We start from the raw sequence: 25,505 nt of genomic DNA on the forward strand, positions 1-25,505 counted from the left end.
TTGGAGAAGCAGTTGCATGGACATAGCAACAGCCCAAGATGCTGCTGTGGATGTTTACTCATAGTACAGAACAGTCCGGCTAGAAATTCAGCATTGTACCATGTTGGGAGCACATACAGATTGACCTCACAGGAACACGGCACGGCACGGCATAGAAGTAAATGTATATAAAACTAACTGCTGCTGCTGAGACTTGAAGAGGACAGACAGGGGGATACCAAACACCGACACGGGCAGGATAGCCCCAAGATGGCTTAATCCTGCAATCCCATGCACTGGTACAGGCTGGGGCTGATGGGCTGGGCAGCAGCTCTGCAGAAAAGGACCTGGTGGTGATGGGACAAGAAGCTGACCAGGAGCCAGCAGTGTGCCTGTGGTGCCAAGAAGGCGAACGGCACCCTGGGCTGCATTGGTAGGAGCGGTGCCAGCAGATTGAGGGCAGTGATTCTTCCCCTCTATTCAGCACATCCGAAGTCCTGTAACAGCTCATCCACGACAGAAAGGATGCGGACAAGTTGGAGAGAGTCCGACGGAGGGCAATGAAAATGGTTGTGGGCTGGGGGACAGGACTGGTGAGGAGAGGCTGAGGGAACTGGGCTGATTGAGTCTGGAGAAGAGAAGACCGAGGGGGATTGAATAGCAGCCTTCACCTCCCTGCAGGGGGGCTGCACAGAGGGTGGAGCTGGGCTGGTCTCAGTGGTGGTAAGTGACAGGACAAGGAGCAATGGGCTCAGGCTGCAGCAAGGGAAGATGAGGTTGGATATTAGGAAAAAAACTCTCACAAGGAGGGTGGTGAAGCACTGGGACAGGCTCCCCAGAGAGGTTGTGGAGTCTCCATCACTGGAGGTTTTTAAGGCCTGCCTCTATAGCCTTGGCTGGGATGATGTAGTCGGGGCGGGTCCTGTTTTGAGCAGGGGGTTGCACTAGATGCCACCTCCTGAGCTCCCTTCCAGCTGTCATGTTCTAATAGTCCCATTCAAACAAATGGGGTTTGAAACAGGCAGGGACATTTTTGAGGGGGGGGCCTCACTTATTGGACTGTGTGGTTGGAAGAGATATTAGATAAGCTTTTAGGCACAGAGGGCCCTTCCTTAGGTCTGAGACAGAAGCAGAGGCAGCCTGACCCAAGTAACGAAAAACTAGAAAAATAAAAGCAAAAATAAAAGCTAGAAGGAACAGAGCAGGGCTGTGAAACAGCAGCGATGAAATCAGGATTAGCTGGAAGATGACAGAAATGCAGCAGGAAGGGCCGCCCCTAAGTGCAAGAGTAAGACCATTCAAGGGGGAAGAGTGCAGAGATTAGCAGGTAGATGATGATGAGCTAGTGTCAGCACCTGGGCTCAGTCCCTGGTTGCTGGCACCTGGTGGAGCGATGACGTCTTGTTTCCAGGCCCGACTGCTGAAGATGTTTCGTATCATCCCTTTGAGCACAAGGATGGGGCCACAAAGCTGGTGGCTGCTTTCTGAGAAATGTTCTCACGTCTCTGCCCTTTCTCTTTTCCCCGCGTTGGTTCATTCTGGGATGCGTAGTTTGTCTGGTTTCACCCAGTCACTTCTACGCGGAGGCACAGTGCATTAGCTGGGGTGCGCCATGCTCCGGGCAGCTTTTGTGGGTGTCAATGGGTTCATTGTGAGGTGTCGATGGTGGTAGCAGCAGAAACAAGCTGATGGGAGCCTTCATCCCTGGAACACTTCAAAATCAGCCTGGGCATCTTCCAGAGACCTGTTCCCTGGGGCCAAGACCAGTGTCCCAGCATGGCTCCAGTCCGTGGCATGTGCGTTGCCAGAATGGACAGTCCCGAAGGTCTCCTGTGGCTGCAGCATCCCTCGACACTGCCAGCAAGGCCCATGGAGCGAAGCTGGGTCAGCACAAGGCACCTTCTCCCCAGACACTGGTGGGAGCAGCAGCCTGGATCAAAAGTCCTGAGGCTGGAGGGATGGACTCCCCAATAAAATATGGGGACAGCGGGGTGGGTGGCAGGGGCCTGCATGTGAGCAGAGGGAGCCTAGGCATAGGCCTGCCTTTTCTCTCATGCAGGCCCAAGGGCCCAGCCCTAGGCAGGGGCCCAAGGACAGGAGTGGGGGGGGCAGCGAGGCAACAGCTTCCAACCCCAGGTCATTTTTCAGCGCCTCCATCCAGCCGGGAACAGCTGCAGTGCTGATGGGGAATTGCAGCAGCTGGGCTGGCAAGGCCCTCGGTGGGGTTCAGCTCATCCAGCCCCTGCTCCAGGCAGGACCAGCCCCATCCAAACCCTCCCAGACATGTCCTTGTCCAATTTACTGTGAAAACGACAGCCTGGCCCTGTGCAGCATTGGTTTGACCCTGAGCAGGAGGGCGAGACCTTCGAGCCAGGACCCTGCAAGGTTGGCCCAGCAGGACAGCCCAGTCCCCATCCCCAGCCTGGGCTGTACCAAGCACCCAGGTGAACGCCCCCCCCTTGTAGTAACGGGAGGGGAAAATAACTCCTTTGCAGCCCCTTGGGGCAGCCTGGGGCACCTGCTGCACAGGCGTTGGCCCTGGGGGTGGAGGGAAAAGAGCCCTTTCTCTATCCCTGCTCAGCAGAAGCCTGAGATCAGGGAGCTTGTCCCTGCCCCGTGGGACAAGGAAGAGGTGTCCCAGCTTCTCGCCCTGCTCCCTCCCGCCTGCTGGGAAAGAAGCGACAACCACGGCGCAGCTGGGTTTTCTGGGCATTTAGTTTGAAAAAGTATCGGTCGAAAGTGGACAGGGTGAGGTGCGATGGCAGCACCAGAGCCAGAGGGTTCCACCACTCGAAACAGGAAGGGCCTTAAATAAAAAGGGGCGCAGATTAAAAAAAACCTCCACAGTGAAAGAGTTCTTCCCTTTGCGCGGAAGCGGCGCTCGCGGGCGCTGCAACGGCCGCAGCCACCTGGAGACAGTGGCGGGATGCCCATCCTGGGCAGCTCATGCCCGCCGCTCCAGGGCTGCCCGCACAGCGGCTCCACTCTCAGCTCACCCTTTGGAATGGTTACAAATGAACAGCGCGACATGCCCTGGTGACCGCCCCCCGCCCACCCCGCCCGGGACACAGACAACGAGGCCTCTGCTAAGGCTAAAAAAGGACAAGACTTGGGCGTCTTGAGTTCAGCGCGGTTAAGAAACGAGAGTCTGGCGAGCGCCTGGCAGTCTCTGTGCGGGGCCGACTAGTCCAGCCTGGCCTTCTTGCTGCTGTCGCTGCCGTTCTCCTCCGCTGCTGCCGCCGCCAGCACCGCTGCCTCCTCCTCCAGTTTCCGCTTGCTGCTCTCGGGGGCGGGGGCCTGTGTGTTGCGGGACTTGAAGCTGATGATGATGCAGGTCATGTTGTCGCAGCCAGTGCCATCCCCGGAGGTGTCTGGAGCCAAGCACTGATCCAGGAGCTGGGAAGAGAGGAGGGCAGTTAACAGAGCAGAGAGAAGGCCCCTCGTTCAGGCCAGCCGGGTCCTGTAGTAGATGGCCAAGGCACCTGCCAGCAGCTGGCTGGGCCTGATGGAAGTGCTGTGGCGGGGAAGAGCAGTGCTGAGAGCTGAGGGCAGGGAAAGCCTCGGGTTCCAGACATGTGGTGTCCAGTCAGGACAACCCAGGGAGGTGGCAACAGCAGCAGAGGAGATGTGCTGCCCTGCACTGACAGGTCTGGCCCGCACTTGGACATCTGGCCCCTTTAAGTGACTTTCCTCAAATAGCACCAGCACACAGACACCGTGAGTGCAGGGAGCCCGTGCAAGCTGCTTACCTCTTCTACAATGGCGGAGAGAGGCCGCAGGACTCCGTTCTCGTCCTTCTGGGTGATCTTGGACTGCACAAAGTCCACCACTTCCTGGCTGCTCATGACGTTCCTGCCGGAAGAGGGGCAGAAAGTCAGAGCAGCTGCCCAAGGGGCACTGGGAGCGCCCAGCTCTGCACAACTATACCACAGCTGACGTGAGAGCAGGTGCTGGCTGAGCTGCGGGGCAGTGGGGGACAGGAGAGGAGCAGCACAGAAAAGGCAGGGTTCAGCTCCCAATGCTCTCTGCCCCTCAGCAGCCACCCAGGGGAGGGGTGGTCTCTGACAGGCCCTAGGCATCGGGGCCCCGACCTGGCACCTGGGTCAGCAGGAGATGGATAGGGGGTGTGGGGGCAGTTCCCAGCCCTGCCTGCCTCAGAGAAGGACTGCGTGGGATGCGATGCACTCCCACTGCTCACCAGATCCCGTCGCAGGCGATGACCATGAAGTCGTGGTCGTCATTGATTGTGAGCACCTTGATGTCCGGCAAGGCGGAGATCATCTGCTCCTCTGGGGGCAGGTTCTTGTTCCGCTTGTAGAAGTGGTCACCTGCAGAGAGGGGACGGTCAGCACAGCCACGCATTACAGCCACCACCGGCAGGGGTGGATCTGGGCAGGCAGTGTAGTTGCACCACCAATCCCTGCGCTACCCACACTTTAAACCAACTGTCTGGAGGTACAGCGGCATTTCTATCCAGGCAGCACAGTGGGAGTCCACTGGCATCATGGTTCATTGTCATCTCCCCGATTCCTGCTAATCTCTCTTCATTCCACAGGTGTGACCGACCCGCTCTCCTCTGTACAGGCTTGGTGTTCCACTCTTCAAACTCTCCTTTCTCTGCAGTTCTGCTGTCTGTCAGCTGTTCCTGGTCATGTCACATTTCTATTTCACTGCCCTGCAGGCTGTTTGTAGCTCTAGCTAAAAACCTAAACTCAGGTGGGGCAATATTAACTCAGGTGTACAAATGACCGACAAGGCATTATTGGAGGCCCTGTCAAGACACTCAAGAAGGCCAGATGTTGTTTGACAAATCTGACTACGAGATGTATATTTAACCATAACAACAGTCAAAAGAGATTGTGTCCTTAATCCTGCAGGTCTTTGCCTACTGACTGTGTTGTGTTTTTTTTAACTTTATATACAAACCAGCAAACGAGCGCACGTTCCAATACTGGTTTTCACTTTGATCTTGAACTGAAGTCTACAGAGCCAGCCCCTGGCATATTAGCAGGGCCTCTGGGTTCTCTTTAACCGGAGGAAGACATGCTGTGGTCTATGTGATGCCACACCAGCCTTACCCCCATTTCAAAATCTGGGATCTGCCCACAAGCAACAAGCCCACTGCTGGGAGCCTGCTGCAGCACAGGATGAGCCCCGCAGGGGCAAGAGCCATGCCAAGGGCCCAAGCCAGAGCCAGAGCCAGAGCCCTGCTGGCAGGGCCACGCCTGAGGCAGGAACAAGCCCCTGGTCACTGGGCCCAGCCAGGTCAGGGGAACTCACCTGTCCGATTGTTGCAGGGCTAGGGAAGCTGGGACCCCTTGCATCAAACCAAGTGCCAAATGCCACTTCTTGCCACCCCCACCCCATCGTCATCCTCCGATTACACAGACTGTTCTCGCTGCCTTCTCGGGCCTCTCAGGGGTGGTCGCAGAATCTCACCCTCAGTACCGCAGAGGTGAGTAGGGTCTAATAGGGGTGTGTCATGCTACACCTGTTGTGGCCCTAACCCACCCTGGAATATTCCCACTGTCTCGACACCTTGCTTGTGTGGAGTGCAGCTGCCTGCCGAGTCAAAGTGTCACTGAGGCACTTGCAGTTTTGCTTGGGCCCCTCCTGAGCTGTTTGGTGCAATGGAGCAAAGTCCAAAGGGCAGCAGTTGCAGGCATAAACAAGGAACTGGTGGGAGGAAGGACCCTTTCAGCTGAGGGATGAGCTGCACAGAAATAAACGGAGGCTGGAAATCAGCAGGTGGCTCCTGCCTGAAACGGAGCTGGATTCTGGGAGAGCTGTCAGCTCTTCGGAGGGTCTCGTCCTGGCCCATGAGGGGCCTTGCTCTAAGACCCCTCCCCCTGACAGGACAAAGAGCTATGGGGATATGTTGAATCCGCATGCGCAAGTCTAAAGCTGCTTTCTGCTGAATCTGCAACAGCCAACGCACATACTGTTTTGAGTCCCTCAGCCCACACCCTCCTCCTGGATTCACTCACCGATTGCTCGGGACAGATTGAGGCCGCCATTCACTCTCCCATCCATGGTGACCTTCCCACCGGCGTTTTTTATCCTGGCCAACTCCACCTCGTCCTCGGGCTTGTGGTCATACGACATGTCCACGGCTTTTCCGCCCTCGGACACCACGCAGCGGGAGTCCCCAGCGTTGGCCACGATCAGTTGCTTGCCCCGGATCAGGGCTACGACGGCCGTTGTCCCGCTGTCAGAGCCAGGCTGCGGGGAACAAGGGGCTGGCTGAGAACTCCCTGCCAGGCACAGGCCCCACATGGTGCCCCGGGCCCTGCAGGAGCCAGCACCAGCCATGGATGGGATAGAAACCACCACCAGTGCTCACAGGACACCTTGCTACCGCACCACTGAGATGCGAGGCCTGGGGGGTATGTGGGGGCACAGGAGCAGGAGCGGAGTGCACCACGTTATGTGGCAGTAGAGCAGGTCCCCACATCCGCTTCCAACCCCAGAGATGCAGGCAAGGCTGGAGCTGTGCCCTCCTTGGCCACAAAGGGAGGGATGGAGCCTTATGCAGCCTCTGCCACACACCGGCAAGACGCAGCCCTGGGCCTCTGGTCAGTGGGAGACCCGTGAACTAGAGGGGCCCCAGGACATACTCCCCAAGCCTGAGGGACCTCAGGATAGAGAGTGAGCAAGCTTTCAGCTGCCCTGCAGCCCCAGTGCCCATCCCCCCTCCCAGAGCTTCCCTGGAGCCCTCTCCTCAGCTTGGTGCCGCCACCCAGAAGCCCAGAGCATGGAGCAGGACCCGCACCTCCTCTTTCCCCTCCATGCCAGGTAACAACATCTCTTCTTCTTCATCCTCGTCCTCCTCAGCCTCTTCTGTGTCATCCTCATCCTCCTCGTTCTCTGCCTCCTCGCTGCTGTAGCCAGTCTCCTCCTCGCTGCACTCCTGCCAGGAAGAGGAGCATGGCTCCAGCTGTGGCGCAAGACCCGTGCCTTGGCTCGAAGGAACCAGCCTCACGGAGCAGGATGGGTGGCAGGCCTTCCCACCCCAGGGCACACAGTCAGGTGTCATGGTTATCCAGCAGCTGGTGGGGTCAGGCATTTGGCCAGGCCACAGAACCCGCTGAAACACCTGGGACTTCCAAATGCACCCTCGCCATGACTAGAGGAACCCCATGCAGGCAGCTGCTGGCAAGTCCCACCTCCAGCCCCAGCTGGGGGACGAGCTGAGGCTTGGGGCTCCCAGCAGGAGACATGACCCTGCCCAGCCTGTGGGCCATCTGCCCCGTGCTTTGGCTCCTACCTCACTGTCCTCCTCCTCCTCCTCTGCCTCATCCGACTCGTCCTCGCTGTCCTCAAAGAACTTGGATTTGGTGGTGCGCTGGGGCTTCCCTGTGGAGGAGCAGGAGGGCCCAGCTTCCCCAGTGGATGAGGTGACCGCCTCTTCGCCCCGGCCCAGGTCGACTTTCCCAGCTGCAGAGCTGTCGCCCCCCGCACCCGCTCTGTCTGAGGTGGAGGAAATGCCTGTGGCCTCCTCATCTGGCTTGCTGTTGTCCCTCTCCTTGTGCTCGGCCAGCTCCCCGGGGGTGGCCTCCCCGTTCATGCTGGCCTCCCCGCCGTGCTCCCTGCCCGCCTCCCCGGCTGCGCCCGGCTTGCTCTTGAGGTTCTTGGTGCAGTTCTGCCCGTAACGGGTCAGCAGCTCCTCGATGGTCATCGTGGCTTCCTCATGCAGGAGGGCGGCCTCCTCGTTGTCGACTGCCAGAGACATGGAGGGGTCAGAGCGTGGGACGCACTGCACTGCCCCCAGAGCTGCTGGCAGGGCGAGCCTAGCCTGGGCGGCAGGGGGCAGGGCGGGTCCCCGGGACAGGTCTCTCAGCTGTGCTGTGGCATGCAGGCAGCACGTGCACACATGCAGAGGTGCCAGAGATTCAGCCAAGCAGCCCACGGGGGTGGGAGACCCTCACTCATCAACATGGACACATACAGGTCCCGCACTGCTGCACTATGTACGTGGCAGCCACCCCGGAGTGCCTCCAGGCCTGCCTGATGACCACCCGCCTGCGTCCTGCAGGTTTCACAAGACCACCTGCTCTCACAGAGCAGGGTTAAGGCAACCATCCTTTTGCACTCCACTGTGCGGGAGTCATGAGCTGGCGTAGGGGTTGCAGGAGACCCCCTCCCCCGAGCTGCACAGGTCTCAGACCCCTGGGTGGCTTGGGGCCCATGGATGCCAAGTACTGGGACACTGCAGACCACGGTCTTGCAGAGACCTGCCTGCTGACACCCAGCTGAGCAGAGAGGCTGAGCCGTACGGCTCTAGCTCCAAACAGGGCCCAGGAGAAACGCTAGCACTTCACTGTGGAGTCTTGGGTGCCCCTGTTTCTCTCTGGACTCGGGGCTGGGCCACAGATGCTGGGCCATTTGTGGGGCAACGTGACCGAGTGGTTACTGATCTGCGCAAGCTGTGAGGGAGGGGAACGGCAGCACCCAGTGCACGGCACAGGGGAAGCAAGGACCGTCTCCATCACTGCCACCAGGCCTGGCACTGCCTTGTGCTCCTGCCCTTGAGGGAGTTCATCTCCCAGCCAGCTCTTGGCATCTTGCTTGGGCAGACGTTTAAGGTGGGACAATGCATTTGCAGCCCAACAGGAAGAAGGTGAGAGCCCACAGAGGGGGGACTGACACCCACCTGCTCCACAGCCACGCCTGCCCCCTTGCAGCAGACACCACTGGCACCTCTTAGCACCGCGAGGGGCGTCTTCCCTGCCCAGACCTCTCACATGCCCTCTCTGCAGATATCCCCAAAGGTGCCCAAGTGAGGCCAGGGCAGGTTTGCCATCCAAGCAGCAAGCTAACCCAGCCAGCACAGCCTCCAGTCTGATACACGCCCTAGTGCCTTCCTGTGCCTACCATCATCTTCATCAGCCACTTTCTCCTTCTCATCCTCATCGTCTTGGGGGCGTCCAGCCATCTGGGAGAGCTCCTTGATGACCTCCTCAGTGGTCAGCTTGGCATCGATGGCTAGGAAAGCATCTTCCAGGGCCTAGAGACCGGCACAAGGGTGGAAGGTCTGCACAGGGAGGAGACAGAGCTCCTGCTTCCTCCCCTCTGCTCCCCCACATGCTGAGGATGTCCCGCAGCTAGGCCCTTCTGGGGCACTTGTGGGGGACAGGGTCAGCAGAGCAGGGAGGGGATGGGTCAGGACTTCAGGGGGTGCATGGAATACCCTCCTTTCTAAGGGAGTCGAGCTCAGCTGACCTGCAGCCCAGCAGCCAACATCTCCGAAGCCTTCCTGCATCTGCCCTGAAGCCCTCAAGCTCACAGCCAAGGGGCTGCCCAAAAAAGGCTGCATTTCCCTTACCCCCAGTGCCCCAGAGCATCCCCATCCCTGTCCTGATCCAGGTGACTGCAAACAAACCAGGGCAGCTCATGGGTGATGGAGGGCAGGGGCATGCTATGTAGTGACAGGGCATGGGCAAGACAGTAGCGCTAAGTCCTGGCAGCTACAAGGAAACAGGATTTCCTATTGCTGAGGGAGCAATGGTCAACAGCTAGTGAGCAGACCGCTAACAAGGGGCTGGAAGGTGGAAGCTCAGCTGGAAGGAGCAGGGGAAGGGAGACCCCACAGGGCACCGGGAGCTGGGGAAGGACTAGGGCCCAAAAGAGCCATCTCACACTCTGGGGCCCAGACTCTCACCTTCTGCAGTTTGCCTTCCTTGTAGGCTTTCTGGTCCTTGATGATCCCTGGGAGATACTTGGCACAGTATAGGGCAACCTCTTCCCCTGGAAGGAAGCAGAGGGACCCTGAAAAGCTTGCTCCTTCCTCAGCAGTGAGCACAGCATGACCCAGCCCAGTGGGACCACTGGAGACACGAGCCAGCCCCGAATTAGGAGCTATAAGCAGGAGCATGTGTTGGTAGGGGGCTGTGGGGCACCAGCTCCTGGCAGGTTCCCTGCTGCACTGACAGGCCTGGCTGGTAACACCATTAACCATCATGACCCACCAGACCCTGCATGTTAAGGGACTTGAACCTGCTGTGGCTGGCCAGGTCCTAAGGGCTCCCTGGACAAGCCCATCGAGCATCCCACAGCTGATCCCAGCAAGAGCTGTGCTCCCACATTCAAGCATGGGGAGCCCTGCAGCAGAGACCAGGCGCTGCCAAGGGAAGCCAGTACACTAGCACACAAGGAAGACTGCAGCCCCAGGGACAAGCACAGCCCTGTTGGAAGAGGGAGGCTAGAGGAGACGCGGGAAGGTCTCGGCAGGGCCAGGCACTGCAGAGCCTGGAGGAGGTGTCACTCAGGTGAAAAGCCAAAAGCAAGGGTACAAATCTGAGCTTTGCTCCTGAGCAGGACTGCCAGTCATCACATGACACAGGTGGCACCTGGCACCCACAGAGGGGACCCCAGCCCCAAGACAAGCCACTTGGAAGAGCTGGACTAGATGCAGTGATGCGAGTCACTGGCATCCAGCTGATGGAACAGACCTGGTGGAACGCAAGACGCAAGGGCCTGTGCAGTCACCTGGTAACCAAGGGTCAGTGGAGAGGCCAAGAACAGTGCAGGGGCCCAGGGTAGAGCCTCAGAGCATGGAGCAGGCGACTGAGCTGGGCATGGAGAGGGGCAGGAGTGGAGTCTGCCAGAGACAGAAGGGGCCAGTGCAGCTAAGGGCTCTGCCATACATTCAAATAGAAGCTGGATAAAAGCCAGCTACAGAGCTGTTACACATTTTCATCCATAAACTTTATAGCTGGTTGGCTCTTTTTATAGCTGGAGAGACATTACTACTGTGTGATAATCACTTCGCAAGTGTGGCCGGTCTAAACTGATTGCACGATTCACCACTTCGTTGCATAACTTGTCAGGCATAGTGGGAGCCATAGGGCCAAGGCAGGATGTCCCACTGGGGTGGGGGAATGGCAGGAGGCAGCTGAACCCAGCCCTATACTCATGCAGTGGAGATGTACTTCCAGGCATGCAGGCAAAAGCTCCCTCCTGATCCTGCTGCAATTTGCGATGCGTGGCTGGGAAGCAGCCCCCATGCCAAACTGCTGGCAGCAGCACATCAGCCTACGTTTCTCTGCTAAGGTGTGACCCAGTGCCCTGCTCCACCATCCAGCAGAAGCAGGGCTGAAAAGGGAGAGGCAAAGACCACAACAATGGAGAAAGGTAGGACCTGGAGTGATGTGGGACCTGCCCCTGTTCCAGCATAACCACAGGGAGAGGCTGAGAGCCCAGCCCTGGAGGTATGGAGGGCTCAAGGAAGAATGGTAGCAGGAAGCCCTCAGGCCTGCAGGCACGGAGGGTACAGCAGGCAGTCAGTGAGGGGCAGATGCCTTGGGGGAAGCAGCTACTGACAAAGGGGACCCGTGGAAAGGTCAATGAATTGGCTCTGTCCAGGCAGGTGCAGTCACCGTGGGAACATGGGCGAGAACACCGGCTGTCTGGCCAGACCCAGCTCCCACCCTAGGGTCAGGAACGGGGAGACTAGGGCAGGTAATAAGGATTTTCTGAGAGAGAAGCGAAAGTGTCGGGAATCTGGAAAGGGTAAGAAGGATGACTAGGGAAGCGGCGGGGCCATCAGCCTGACGCCAACCCCCAGACCAGCCAATACAGGACCTAATCAGCAAGGAACTGAAAGTGGCATGTTACCAACACTGACCCATGGGGTTTATGGGACAGAGGCCTCATCTCAGGGACGGCGTCTGTCAGTGTCGACACTGCAAGCTTAGTGAGAAAGGCAGCAGCACCGCTAAGGCATCAGACCTCGTACTGCACCCTTCAGCTAAGAAACCAGAGGAGCCAATGCAAATGCCTCGCACCTTCCTTGGGGCTTAGCACGGATCTGTCCCAGGCTGTTACTGAACATCGCAGACCACAGTGGGAGCAAACTGCCAGTCCTGGAGGCCTCACAGAGAAGAGTCTGCCAGTTGCTGCCCCTTTATGAGCTGATGGCAGTTGGGGCAGCACAGGAAAGGAGCAGCTAACACAGCTGCCAAGCAGCTGGGCTCTTTATGACCCTGGGGTGAAGGGCAGCAGATGCATCCCCATCACAGGCTGATGCCACTTTTACCACTGCCTCCAGCTGCTTTGCAAACTCACCCCCACACCTCATCTGGTCTGGGCTGAGCCTCAGGCAGTCCCAGTTCCAGCTCACCCACTAGCCACCACGCTGAGCCATAGCTGGGGCTGCCTGGGTTCAGAGAACACCATGCCCCAGCCATGGTCCCATATGCACGGCAGAGGGGGCAGAAACACAGCATGTGGCCTCCTGGACCCTGGAGCTCTCCCACCTGCCACAGCTCTGTGGAGATCGAGCAAACCCACCCATGGGCCCTGGCCCCAATCCCTCCTGGGGCTGTGGAGACAGCAGCGTTTTGTGACTCACGGCACCAATGGAACTAATCCTGCCCATACAGATACCTGGCCCTCACCCGTCGGCTAGCCCTAGGCCCCACCAGCCTGGCATGGGTCCAGAAGAGCAACGGCACCTGGATCTTTGGATGAGCATCTTGCTCCAGCCTCCTCCATGCCCTCACATGGCTCCTTCTGGGGCAATGCTGGTCGATAATTAACTACATTGCCAATGTTTGTGGTGACTCCCTGGACAAAGGCCGCATGAAGGCTTGCCTGAAGCAACGAGCAGCCTGGTCTGCCTCAGAGGTGCCGACAACCCTTCCAGCCAGGAGCTCAGCACACCCAAGAAGGGCTGAGACCACAACATGGTTTGCAGGACATGGTGATGCCGGCAGCTCCCTCCACTCCCACAGAAGCAGGCAGCCACCCTGGCAGGGTCCTTGTCCTGATGGTGGAGACAATCCCCATGCACCAAGCCACAAGGTGACAGCCCAGATCCAGCCACCTTACAGCCAATCCCAGCCCCAAAGCAGGCCCTGAGGGCAGCCAGCCGCATGGGCTGAATCAGCAGCCACCTAGGAGAGGGCCCTGGCAAGGAGTGCCACCAAACTGGCCCTAGTGGTGCATGCTGAGCAGATGTGTAATCAGGCATGGGGTTGGAGAGGCAAGCACCTGCCCTGACTCGGCCCTACTCCCTGCAAGCTCTGCTGGGGAGCAATGCTGCGTGTCCCAGCAGCTAGGTGTAATCTGGTGTCAGCGGCACTTGTAGCTAGACCCACCCTTCCTCCCATCCTCCTAGGGACTAATGATGGGGTCCAGGCCCACCGTCCAGCTGGCCTCTGGGCTGGGACACGAGCTCTGCCCCACGCCCATGACAGCCCAGGTACAGGGACGGCCCATGCATGCAGAACACAGCACCCAGACAGCTGGTGCCTGAGCAGTGACCCTGAGCAAACACTTCATTGTCCATGCTCCAACTCTGCCTGCCCATCTCACTGCTCTGGTCACCACTCTACCACTAAAAATTCCTAGTGAGACCACACCACCATCATGGCCAAACAGAGGATCAGTAGCACAATCATGGCTGTGGGCTGGGCAGCCCTACCCCACTGTCCTCGAACAGGCAGACATTCAAGACCCTCCTGCCCCAATGCCAGGCCCATCTCACTCCCCCTCTGCATAAAGCCCGAGTCCTGGAGAGAGGCCTGCAGCTTGGTGTTTCAGGGGCTCAGATGTTCCAGAGATGGGGCTGCGCCAGGGCTGCGGGCACGTGCATTCTTGCTCCAACCTGTCTGCAGACTCAGGCTGATATCACAGCAGCCGCTCTGGAGCCAGAGCCTGCGGCGCCAGGTGTTTCTGAGTGGAGCTGGCTTCTGTGTCCACAGGATGCATAGTCCTGGCTACTGTGCAGTAGTCACACTATTTCTGATCCTACCACCTCATAACCATCCGTCAGGCCTTGACTCACCCACTTAGATTCATAGAAGTAGGGTCGAAAGGGACCTTGTAGATCATCCAGTCCGACCCCCTGCCCTGGGCAGGAGAGAAAACCAGGCTCAAATGACCCCAGCCAGGTAGATGCCAAGCCTCCTCTTAAAGCCCCCCAGGGTAGAAGCCAGCACCACTTCCCTTGGAAGTTGGTTCCAGATCCTAGCTGCCCTGACTGTGAAGTAGTGCCTTCAGATGTCTAGTCTAAACCTACTCTCTAACAATTTGTGACAGTTATTCCTTGTTACCCCGGGGGGCGCTAGGGGGAACAGGGTCTCTCCCAAACTCTGCTGGTCCCCCGCTAGTGAGTTTATAGATGGCCACTTGTGCTACCCAGACTCAGGGCTCACTGAGCACTCACTCCTCTCTCTAGATGTCTGCTCAGATCACTGATCTAAACTTGAACTGCTTCAGAGAAAAAGGCCTAGTGACGAGAGACCTCCTGAGAGCTGGGGGGGGGGGAAAGCACTGGGAGAGTGAAGGGATCAGTGTTGGGTCTTTCAAACAGCATGTGGATGGGATCTGATGTGTTGGCAGGAGTCCTGCCCAGAAGCCAGAGGCATCGTTCATAAGGAGACCCATGGGAAAGTAAACACAGCTTGTAACTTCAGCTAGGGAAAACCCAGACAACCCCCTGGGAAAAAAACCATCCTACACACACACCCACAGCTCCTCTGAGAGGCAGGAACGCGACAGCCTCAGAGCAAGACTGGCATGAAGACAGGCGCTTTCCACAGGAGACAGCTGGAGATGCAGAGGCCTCCTAGGAGGTAGAGATGGGCCCGTGCAGCATCTCAGAGAGGCTGTGCGACCAGAACATCCGTCACAACGTAGGAAGCTTGGAGCAGCACAACACTGAGCCAAAGGCCATGTTCTGAGGGGCGCTGGCTCTGGGGCCCCAGGGATGGAGGGATATCAGCCTGACCTGGTGAAACACAGCAGCAGGATGGAGACCAGTGGAACAGTCAGGAACGGGGAAACGCCTGGTGGCTGCAACCAATGCCTCCTGAGAGCAGGTGGCCCAAACTGAGGCACTGCCCAAAGGAGGGGCCAAAGCTGCTGCTCAGGTCTTTTCATGAATGCTCACTGGGGGCCCCCAACTCCCAGCTCAGCCCCACATGCTAAGTCTGGGAGCAGCCAACCACAGAGCTCCTGGCAAGTCAGAAAGTGATGCTCTTTTTGTGTGGATTAAGGAACTGGTGCCTGCAAGAGGCTCAGGCATGAGGGAGAAGGCAGCCTGGCACATACCCAGAGAGAGGGCACGGGTTCAGCCCACGCGTGGGCTCAGGCAGATGTCACTGCTTCGGGTGCATTGCAAGCTCCATTTCCAGAGCACGATTCTGTGCTGCATGGATCCAGCTTTTAACCCTATGCTGCCCAGGGACAGGAGGCACTGACTGGCATCCAAAACAACAGACAGGGCATTTCTTGCAAGAGCAGCTCCAGAGAAGTGAAGATCCTGTACTGGCCTGGCAGGGGGAAGCAAGGGGGGGGAAGGGGGAAGAGCAGTGGGACAGGGTGGGGCCAGCTAAAACTGGATAGAGACCAAAACACAGAACAGCCCTATCAGTACAGTATCCGCACATGGGGATGTGGAGCAGTGACAGTAGCTCCAAGGACCAGGCCCCTCCACTACCACTGGGACAACCAAGGAGGACAAAACACCATGAGAGACCAGGCTTCAAGGGCAGCCATCTAGAGCAAGTACATGCCAGCAGCCAGCTCCATCTCACCCACGCTCTACAAGATGGGCTGTGCATGCAGTGCACAAATGTGTGTGTGCATACACATACACTACCCATGGTGATCCTTAGGCCACCCTCCTGCCCAACCCTCGTCTATAGAGAAAAAAGGCTCAGCCCTGGGGAGGCCAGCAGCCATGATGCCTGCTGGGGGGTGCCTGCTGGAAATGCAAATCCAGTTGCAACCCCACCAGCCCAGCACCCTCCTTCCGGAGGCCTCACAGACTCACTCGGCCAGAGAAGAGTCCTGTGCAGCAGCAGGACCTCGAGGTGGGCAGACTGCTGGGAAGAAGCTCCCAACACAATTCCCTGGAAAGAGCAAGGAGCAGTTACCTCCGTGTCCATCGTAGACTGAGAACATGGCCGTTTCGCTGTCCAGCTCGGGGATGCAGTTGTGTGCATCCTGAAAGAGAAGCATAGAGTCAGGCGCGCCCAGGGTCCCCGTGGGGAACTGCTGGGACAGCTCATCCTTGCCTCGACAGACTCCTCAAACACCAGCATTTCTCTCCTTGCAAAGCTGGGGGGAAGGCAAGAGCAACAGAATAGTGCCTGAAACACAACCCAGGCCCTGCCAGACACGCCCTCTGGGGAAGCTCACCACAGGACCGCTGCTCTTCAAGGAGGAGGCTGCAGACCTTCAGCCTCAGGCAACTCCCCTGCACTAGAAGGGCAGCCCAGCCACCCCTCCCTCCCACAATTATGCAAGTGCCTCCACCTCCCCTGCACGGCAGGCTACAGATGGGACCATTTCTGCCCTTCTACCCTCTCGGCCCCATGACGGTAGCAGTGCTATCACCCTGTGGTGCAGGGGCACAGACACCAAGGACTTGCCTACACATGGAGAGTCCCCAGCATAACCACAGCGCCATAATCACACTGGTAGGTTCCCTGCAGGCGAGCCTGACTTGCTTGGGTCTCTGCACCTTGCCCAGCCCGGAGCCCACGTGCCTGCTGGTGTGCTCCTGTTTCACAAAGCCATGAACTCAGGCCTGCTGCCCGGTGCCAGGCTCAGACGTGCCTAGTGAGAGACTGCAGAAGGCAGCATTCATCTCACAGCCCAGTGAGACCAGGGCAGTGCACGGCCCATTTCCTCTCTGAGCTCCACTGGGCATGCTGGATTTAGCTAGTCTCAGCCAGGTGGCCAGCTGGAGGGCAGGGAGGAGCATGTTATGGGGACTTCTCCCAAGCAGTCTCTGAACAAGGTGCAAAGGAGGTGCCAACCAAAAACCAAACAGCATTAAAGAAGCATGAAGAAACTGCTGCTTCCACACAGCATCTCAGTCCTGTCCATCCTCCATGTACCCACCAACCCTCTCAGCAGAAAGCAAGGGTCCATCTCTCAAGGGCCTGAGAGGCGCTCTGATAGCTCGGGGTGAGCAGAGCACCAGAGCAGTGGACCAGGGCAGGTGCCCAGCCCCTCTGCTGTCAGGTGTGGTACTGAGTGCAGTTTGCTCTCTGCCATGATGCCTTCTGGCACTGCTGGGGAAAGCTGGCCTGTGTCCTGCTGTGGATGCGGTGCCTGCACCCAGTTGGCTCCAGCAGAGCTGCTTCAGAGGGCCGCATTGTGACACAAAGGGCCCGACAGGCATTGGTATAGGGAGAGCGTGCCCAAAACTGCAGAGGAGTCTGTGTTTCACACATGCCTTCTTGGGCTGAGCCCTGGCCTGAGAAATGTGATCCTGGCAAGGCATTTTCCACCTCTGCTTTGGCCCAGGCATCCTGAGCTGGGTCACAGCAGACCAGCACCCCTGGGACATCTAAAGGCTGCAGCATCTGAGGTCTCTTTCTTCATCACACTGCCCAAGTCAATGGGGCTTCCAGAGGCCACAATGAGAGCCCACACTCCACAGGGGAGAGCAGCACCATGGCCCATGAGCGCATCAGAGAAGCACACCTCTCTCTAATGCAAACAGCATCCTGACTCTCACAGTCTGTCCTAACCAAGTCCCAGCCAGCGCTTGGCTTGCTATGGGACTGCAGGGGTCACCAGGGCTGGGCAAGGAGGGATGTGTGAGCACACAAACCACACCTCACTGCAGAGCAGAACTGACGTTACAACAAGATAAAGAGACCAAAGGCCCATAAAGTCTAATGGGAAAGCCACGGCCAGAATCTCCTCAGTCAGCAAGCGAGGCTCTTTCTTCTGATAGGGGAAGAAGAGAGATGTTGACTGCCTTCAAAGACCTCTGCTCACAGAGAGGAAGGGGGCAGAGCAGAACGCAGCAGCTAAAGGAGTCTCCAGAGAGCAGGCTGCAGTACGAAGTCCACATCTCCCAACCCAGAGGGGGCCAGGAGCCAGGAGCACCAGGCTTTGTCAAGGCAAGAAAGGAGGAATGAGGCAAAGGCCTCCCCCAGCAACAGACACAAGACACAACCCCTTTCTGCCATGTGCTCTCTGGCCACGTATGAATACATAACACATGGTGCTGTAGACGCTGATTGAGGCCCTTCAAGCAGCTTGCTGGGCTCAGGCCCCTAGGGAGAAGCTTGCTGGTGCCCAACCTTGCAGGGAGTCGAGGGAGTGACGCGAGGTGTCCGGTCCAGCAGGACCTCGCCCTGGTCTGATGGCACTCGACAGGACTAGAGGGGTCTTCGCACAGGCCACCCCAAAGCAGACACACACACAGAGCTCAGTGAGAAAGAGGAAGCTGGCTGTGCCCCTGCCACTCTGCCCCATGCAGGCTCCTGGGCAGGGACAGCCTGCCTCGCGAGCTCTGCTCCGTCACCAGGCCCATGTAGGGAAGATGCCTGGTGGAGCCGTTGGCCTGGGTCACCCCCAGCAGCAAGTGAGGGCCCCACCTCGCACTCTGCTGCACCCCAGCCCCAGCAGCCAGAGTTCAGTAGATGGGCTGAGGCTGGAGGCCATCTATCTGCCATTGCCTGAAGCAGATGCTGGACATCTCGTCAGCTGAGGAAACCACCAGCCCTCTTCCGAGCCCAGCGAAGTTCTTCACCACAGGACGTTGCTAGGGCCACGCACGCCACAGGCTTGTGACGCATGGTGTGAAAAAGCACGTCTTCTGGCCAGCTTCTAGTTTGTCACCTCTTGAACTGACTGTCACTGCATAGCTCTGTCGTGAGGCAGGAAGATCGGCAGCTCCTGGTCTCTCTCTGCTGCCCTATTTGTGATTGCGTGAGCCCTTCCCTTTGCCCTGTACCCCAGGGAACAATCTCGGGCATTCCATAGGTGCTGCAACGCACCCACTCAGCAGCATGCTCCTGGGCCCTGCCAAGCCCCATCACCTGTCCCTGCTCCTGGTTCTGGGCTGCTGTGGAGGCAGTGTCACAGGTCCTGCACACCCTCTGCATAGAGACCTTCCCCCTGCTGTCGGTGGGTCAGCGGCTCCATGCCACACTCTGGCTCCTCCTGCCCCCAAGGACACATTCCTGCCCCCAACCACAGTTGCAGGTTGCTCTGCATCAGCTTCTGGCTGCTTTTCCTCCATAACAGGTGTTGAAGTCAAACCACTACTGCAACAGCTAGACCTCTGGCAGGACACAGGCCAGCTTTCCCCAGCAGTGCCAGAAGGCATCATGGCAGAGAGCAAACTGCACTCAGTACCACACCTGACAGCAGAGGGGCTGGGCACCTGCCCCCTGCAAGCAGAGACCCAGGCAACGCCACTAAGCCCTTGGAAGGCCGGACTTACTGCACAAATGCCTCCAGGCACAGGAGAGAGTGTGCTTGCACCCGGCAGCCACACAGCTGACCACAAGCCAGGCTTCTTTGTCTCCCACCTGGGCTTCCAGCCCATCATCGTCTGTTGCCCAGGAAAATGAAACCCAGAGAGCCCAGAGGATGGTTGCCCCAGGTGACCCAGACGCATGTAGTCACTCTTCAGGCCTTCTACAGCTGAGCCCCAGGCCCCTACGTGCTGCCCAGGCCAGGAAGGTTTGGTTCACAGAGCAGGTGACACAAACACCTCCCAGCTCCCCAGTGTGGGGGAAATGGCCGAGTCCCAGAGTCTTTTCCATCTCAGTGACAGGAAGCTGCTGGGTCACGTCACATCCCTGCAGCCTCAAGAACCCCTTGAAGCAAGCAACTGAGGACTCATCAGGGAGATGAGTCTGAAGCAGGGAGAAGCCTCCAGCCCCTGGGGGCACAGTCTGCTTGCCTTGGCTGTGCAACCAGGGACAGGTTTGTAAAGCCTCCTGGTTACCCAGTCCCAATAGGAGGCAAGGCCAGAGCAGCTCACTGCAGTCAGCCCCCCGTGGAGCCCAGAGCCGCTGATGGGGGGAGCTGAGAGAAGCCAGTGAGCCCACACAGCAGGAGCATCTGGGTCCCTCATGTGTGATGCGACTGGGATGCAGACACATTGCTGGGGCCAGGGCTCAGGACAGGCTCCTGACAACACATGTCTAACTGGCTGCCGCTCTATGCTGATGGGATAGCGTGTGAGAGTGAATGCTGGAAGGCCACAGACACTTGGGCTGGGGCCCTTTGCTGCTGCTTTATGTTCATGGTGAAGCAGAGAGCCCTGAAAGGGACACTTCCCTCCCCTCAAGTGCGCTGCTCATGCCAAAGCATCAGAATCGTTGCACCTTTGCTCTTTTGTAACCTTGGATGACTCTGGACACTCTCAGCTCCTACCTGCAGCAGAAAGGAGCCAAATCTCTAGCCCAGAGCCTTGCTCTCTCACATCTAGGGGGCAGGGCAACAAAACCAATCGGACACGGAAGGGACATGAATCACAGCATCCTAGAGCAGTGGGGCTGGAAGGGCCCTACAGCGGTCATGTAGTCCAGCCTGAGGCAGGATCAGCCCTGTACAAACCACCCCACACAAAACAATCTAAACTCTACACAAGAAACCGTGAACCCCAACACAACACAGACCTAACACCTGAACCTGCCATGGAGAAAGCAGGATTCGTGGCAGCCAACACCCTGCTTCTATGAAATGTCATCAGCATACGCCCAAAAGACCCCAGGTAGAGGCCAAGACCCTCACTACAGAGGAAGGCAAAACCCTTCCAGTCTGTACCAACCTGACGGGGGGAAATTCCTTTCTGATCCAAGTGCAGCATCAGTCTGACCCTGAGCAGAGGGGCAAGACCCTCCAGCCAGCAGCCTTCGGCTTTGGTCCTAGCAGGTGCACTGACACAGCCCAGTCAAAGCTCCCAGGCTTGGCTGTAGCCAACACCCAGTGCCTCTGGGGAAGGCTTAAAAACACCCTGACATGTAGCAGAAAAGGGGGGAGGGGGCAACCAGCAAAGCCCAGAAGCCGGGGAAATCCCCATAGTAGAACATAAGCGTTGTTATGCCTAGATCATCCCTAATTGCTGTCCAACCTCCTCAACACCTCCTGTGAAGGAGAGTCCACCCCTTCCCTGGGCAAAATCGCTTCACATCACAATCCTACACCAGGCCCCTCGCTCCCGTCTCCTCTGGGGGAAGTGAGCCATCCATGTAACACAAGGACGAGCCAGGATTTTCTGTTGAAGAAAACTGCCAGAAACAGAAAAATGGAAGCAAGGTCTGACAGTTTTTCCTTTGTGGGCCATTACTAATGCTGAACACTGACCCTGGGCCAAGGCCACGGCCAGAAGCACCTGGTGGTCCTCTATTTGTACAACGCCTTGCCCCAGGCAGCTACTGCACTGGAAGCAGTGATAGGAGAAGCCACGATGATGCCAATGTAACCCAGCGCAATGCACCACGTGACTCGCCCTCAGCGAAGTGATGCAGGGAGTTGAGGCAGAGCCTACAGAAGAGCACACACGGAGTGCCCTGCCGACAGCAGAGAGGGGGACACCACAAGCAAGCCGGGATAAACCTGGGAGCTTGAACAGCAGCTTATTCAAAGCAAGCTACGCAAACCCTGCGTTCTCCTGAGCAGGGACGTCCTGTTTTGCCTGGGGCAGGTTTAAGAGGAGGAGGTTCCGGCCTGTGGCTTGGGCTCCTCGGACCTGCAGCTACACAAGAAGGCCAAAACCTCTGGAAAGAGATGGGTCCAACACCTCCGCCGTGCTGGGGAAGTTCCTCAGCGCTTCCCTCTGCCGCTGCAACAGAGCCAGCCAGGCTGGGCAGACACGGCGGCTGCTGGCATCGCTCGTAGCGGGGCACGTAACCCTGCCCTAAGCACGTCTCTGACCGGCAGCGCCCGGCCACCTTCAACCAGTTCACGAGCCATCGCCCTTCCGGGACCCTCGCGGCAAACTACGACCACAGATTTGAGTCGCCTCCAAGCTACCAAAGGCTCGTGCTTACTGAAGGCGTCACGAGGCCTCTGAACTGCCCGCTCGCCCTTGCGGGCTAGGCGTGAGGTCTGCGGGCCGCCGCGCGCCCCGTCGACCCAGGAGCGAGCCCGGGCGTGGCGCAGCTCCCGCGTAAGCACCTCCACGGTAGAGGGTGCGTCGCCCACGGACCCCAGCGCTGCGGGCACGCGGGCCGCCACGCGCGGCTCCCAGCACAGGAAGAATAAAGAAGCGTCCTTCAGCACAGCTCTTCTCTGGCTCCTGGGAACGCAGAAATCCCTGCGCCCCGCCCCGCCCCGCCCCCAGGCCCGCCCCCCGGGCAGGCCGCAGGCACCGACCTCCATGGAGACCCGCCAGCCCTGCATGGCGCTGAAGCCGAAGTGCAGCGGGCGCGGCCCGAGCCCGGCCCCGTCCCCCGAGCTCTTCACCGTGTTGGGCTGCGACAGGTAGGCGCCCATGGCGCCGCGGGGCTCGGCGCGGGGCGGCGGGGCCCTGCCGCGGCGCGGACGGCGCGGGCCACGGGCTGGCGGGCGGCGCGCAGCGAGGAGGCGGAACCACCCACCACAGAGTGCGCGGCCGGAAGTAGAGCGGCCGGAAGCGCGGGCCGTGGAGTCGAAACGAGGCCGGAAGCCGGCGCCCTGGTGCTGGGGAAGACAGCGGCCGGAAGCGGCTGCTGCCATAGAGACGCTGAGAGCACGGAGCGGCCATAGAGTGCGGGGAGCCCGTGGAGAACTCTTGGCTTCCGGGACGGTCCACCTGGGGGGTGCTTTACGTCATCGTGTATGCACACACACACACACACACACACACATCTCAGCACAGGCTCCTACATACAGACATATATATAAAACGACACACACACGCGTGCATATATCTACGCACATCTATATACAAGGCTATGCGTATAGGCACGTGTGATCGCGTCATAAGTGTGACGTACGGCCCGGCCCAGCCCTACTCCTCGCTGCGCTTCCCCTGCGCCTGCGCACTGCGGCAGCGCAGCCTTCCCCCCCGCGCGTGCGCACTACCGCAGCTCATGCCCCGCCCCCCCGGACAGGCCCAGCCCCCTCTTGGGCCGGCTCCACCCCCCGGCGCACCCCGTCACCGTTCCCCGTGCGCACCCTAGCCTGCTCGGGGAGGGGGGGGGTCTGCGCGGCTTCCCTCCAATCAGAAGGCGGAGGCGCAGGGTCTGCGGGCGCTCATTGGCCGCGGGGAGCCCCGCCTGCTCCGCCCCCTTCGGCGCCGCCAGCAGGGTTCGTTGAGTGCCGCGGCGGTTGGTCGCTCTCGGAGACGTCCCAGGCCGAGCAGAGGCGCCGGCACGAGCCGGTGAGTGCGAGCCGCGACCCCCCCTCCCTTCCCTTCCCTTCCCCTCTCCGGGGCCGGGCCTGGTCTGGTCTCGGCGGCCTCCCTGGCCGCGCCCCCCCTCCGGCCTGTCACTCAGCGGCGCCGGGCCGGGCGGGGAGGCGGGGAGGCGGAGGGGGCGGGGCAGGCCAGGGCAGGGCAGGTCTGGGGGCCAGGGGGCCACAAGGGGTTGGGTCTAAAGGGGTGGGGGGAAGTGTGGGGGCCAGTAAGTGGGGTAAGGCGCGGGTGGAGGGGGCAGATCTGGAGGACGGGTCAGAAGGGTGGGGGCAGGGGGGTGAGATGAGGGGTGTAAGGCAGGTCTGGGGGTGGGGGCTGGGACGGAGGAGTGTCGGGGTGTACCTGCACCCCGTGACTCGCCCTCCCGCTGCAGGTGGCGCAGCCAGACGAGCATGTCGGAAGGCGAGCCCAAGCCCATGGGCGCTGGCAGCGGCTCGGACCCCAAGTCTGAGCTGTCCTCGTCGGGTGCGGGGCTGGCGTCAGTGTCTCCGCCGGTAACGTCCGCGGCCCCAGCCACGGCTCCGGCCCCAGCTGCGCAGCCGCCAGAGGAAGAAGAGGAGGAGGAGAGCGAGGACGAGTCTGAGATCCTGGAGGAGTCCCCCTGTGGGCGCTGGCAGAAGAGGCGCGAGGAGGTGGGTGCCTGCGGGGCAGGAGGAGGGGGAGCATGGAGCTCCCAGCCCAGCACCCAACAGCTCTGCCTTGGGGCAGGAGCGGGGCTCAGACCTCGCGGGGGAGCAACCTGGTCCCTCTGGGCGGCGAGTCCCACCCTCCTTGCTCCTGGCTCCGCGGCAGGCCTTGTCCGTCCTCACTTTCATGGGCCTGTCCCCGCCCTGTGCAGCCCTCCGCGGGGTAGCGTGGACCCGTGCTTGTGCTGGGTCAGAGCAGGGAGGAGCTGCTGGGTCTGACTCCCGTGGGGAGAGCTGTGCCTCGGGGTAGCCGCTGGCCACAAGCAGCACGGGCTCATGCAGCCCTTGAAGGAGACTGCTTTGGGTTCTGGCATGCTCAGCCCCCTCCTCTCTGTGCGTAACGGGGACGTCCCTGTCTCTTTACTGGGCCTGCGTCTCCACTTTGGTCCCAACGTGCTGGGTGGGGGCAGGGCATGCGTGGGCACTGGCCTGCCTGTCCCGTCGCACCCTTTGGTGCTTGGAGTCTAGTCTGTCCTGTGCGTTTCTTAGCTGATGTGACAGCTGAGACCATCTGACCCCGAGCTTGTCCCTGTCAGCCAGCTCCGTCAGCTGCAGGCTGGCCTGTTGTAATTAGGGCTCTGCTTTGCTGCAGGTTTGCTGGGAAGCTGCTGCTAGAGCCAGACGTAGCTTTCTAGGCAGGGCCAGTCTGTGTGAACTTGGCTTCCATGCAGTTTGCTCTACTCCCCACTGCTGCACATCAGCATTTTATTGGTCTTCTGTAAGGCTCCCCCGTGGCCTAGATCTTCCAGTCATGGAGAGCCTGCCGCCTTTCTGCTGTCTGCTGTGGCACTTGCATTTACTGACTGTGGTGTGGCTAGGTTCACAGTGACACTGATTTAAAGCCCCTGTGTTGGGGGAACACACTGCCCATGAGTGCTCATCAAGCCGTCCCTTGTAACTGTTTCACTTGTCTGCTCCTTGTCCTAGAGGATGTGAGGTTGAGCTGCCCTCACTTACCCTTCTTTCACTCTGGGGTTGGCTGCCCTACTTTACCTTGTGATTATTGTGGGATAGGAGCGTGCAGACAGAGCAAAGTGGGTGCAGCTGAAACATGATATTTCCACCCCATCCCTTTGACTGCTATAACTGTTTGTCCTGTGCTGGGAAACAGGCCCAGAGCTAATCTCTGCTCAGGTGGCAGGACTTGCCCAGGTGCTCTGCAAAGGCCAGGGATTGTTCCCTGTTGCAGTCCACAGAAACAGGTCTCTGGTGATAGAGTCCTTTCCTCCTCCTTCCTCCGCTTAGGCTTTGCCTTGCCTTGACTTGTGGGGCATCAAAGTTCCACTGCAAAACCAGGCAGCTGTGATTCTGGCATGTTACAAGGCCCAGGTAAACCCAGACTTCCCACAGACCTCCACCTGCTCATAAGGGTGAGACAGCAAGCAGCCTTGTTTTCACTAGGATTTTAGTTTGTGTCTGGGAACACAAGGCAAAACGCACTCTTGTCCTGGTCCAGACACACCCTTGTTGTGCTGCGGAGGAAGGCATTTGCATGAAACCCCATCTCTGCTTCCTTGCATGTTGCTTTCTGATACAGCCCTCAGTACATGAGCACAGGCTGTCTTCTCCATGCGGCCGTGTCCTGCTGGGGCATGGGATGAGGCAGCTGCTCAGTACCTGGTATGCAAGTCCCTGCCTTATTTGGTGTGCTCCCTGTGAATGTGGGATGATTAAAATCATAGAATCCTAGGACGTGAGGGTTGAAAGGAACCTCAGGAGGTCAGCTAGTCCTT

At 59.1% G+C, this 25,505-nt stretch overlaps 2 protein-coding genes across 2 annotated transcripts in view; one reads left to right on the forward strand and one right to left on the reverse strand.

Moving 5' to 3' along the window:
* Positions 1 to 2,676: 2,676 nt before the first annotated feature.
* Positions 2,677 to 22,261, reverse strand: PPM1G (protein phosphatase, Mg2+/Mn2+ dependent 1G). The gene is made up of 10 exons (XM_014609831.3): positions 22,066 to 22,261; positions 15,864 to 15,933; positions 9,641 to 9,726; positions 8,854 to 8,986; positions 7,247 to 7,698; positions 6,752 to 6,889; positions 5,967 to 6,201; positions 4,178 to 4,307; positions 3,729 to 3,831; positions 2,677 to 3,375 (listed from the first exon to the last, which is right to left on the reverse strand). The coding sequence occupies exons 1-10, from the start codon at positions 22,183 to 22,185 to the stop codon at positions 3,163 to 3,165; spliced, it is 1,680 nt and encodes a 559-aa protein (XP_014465317.2). The 5' UTR covers positions 22,186 to 22,261; the 3' UTR covers positions 2,677 to 3,162.
* Positions 22,262 to 22,935: 674 nt separating this feature from the next.
* Positions 22,936 to 25,505, forward strand: part of NRBP1 (nuclear receptor binding protein 1) — a 64,518-nt gene continuing 61,948 nt past the window's right edge. Inside the window, exons 1-2 of the mRNA XM_059727424.1 lie at positions 22,936 to 23,053; positions 23,460 to 23,718. Coding sequence (XP_059583407.1) covers positions 23,479 to 23,718 — 240 coding nt within the window. The 5' untranslated portion in view covers positions 22,936 to 23,053; positions 23,460 to 23,478. The remainder of the gene's footprint in view (positions 23,054 to 23,459; positions 23,719 to 25,505) is intronic.

This window comes from Alligator mississippiensis, chromosome 1, assembly GCF_030867095.1.
Source record: "Alligator mississippiensis isolate rAllMis1 chromosome 1, rAllMis1, whole genome shotgun sequence".
Taxonomy (NCBI): Eukaryota; Metazoa; Chordata; order Crocodylia; family Alligatoridae; genus Alligator; species Alligator mississippiensis.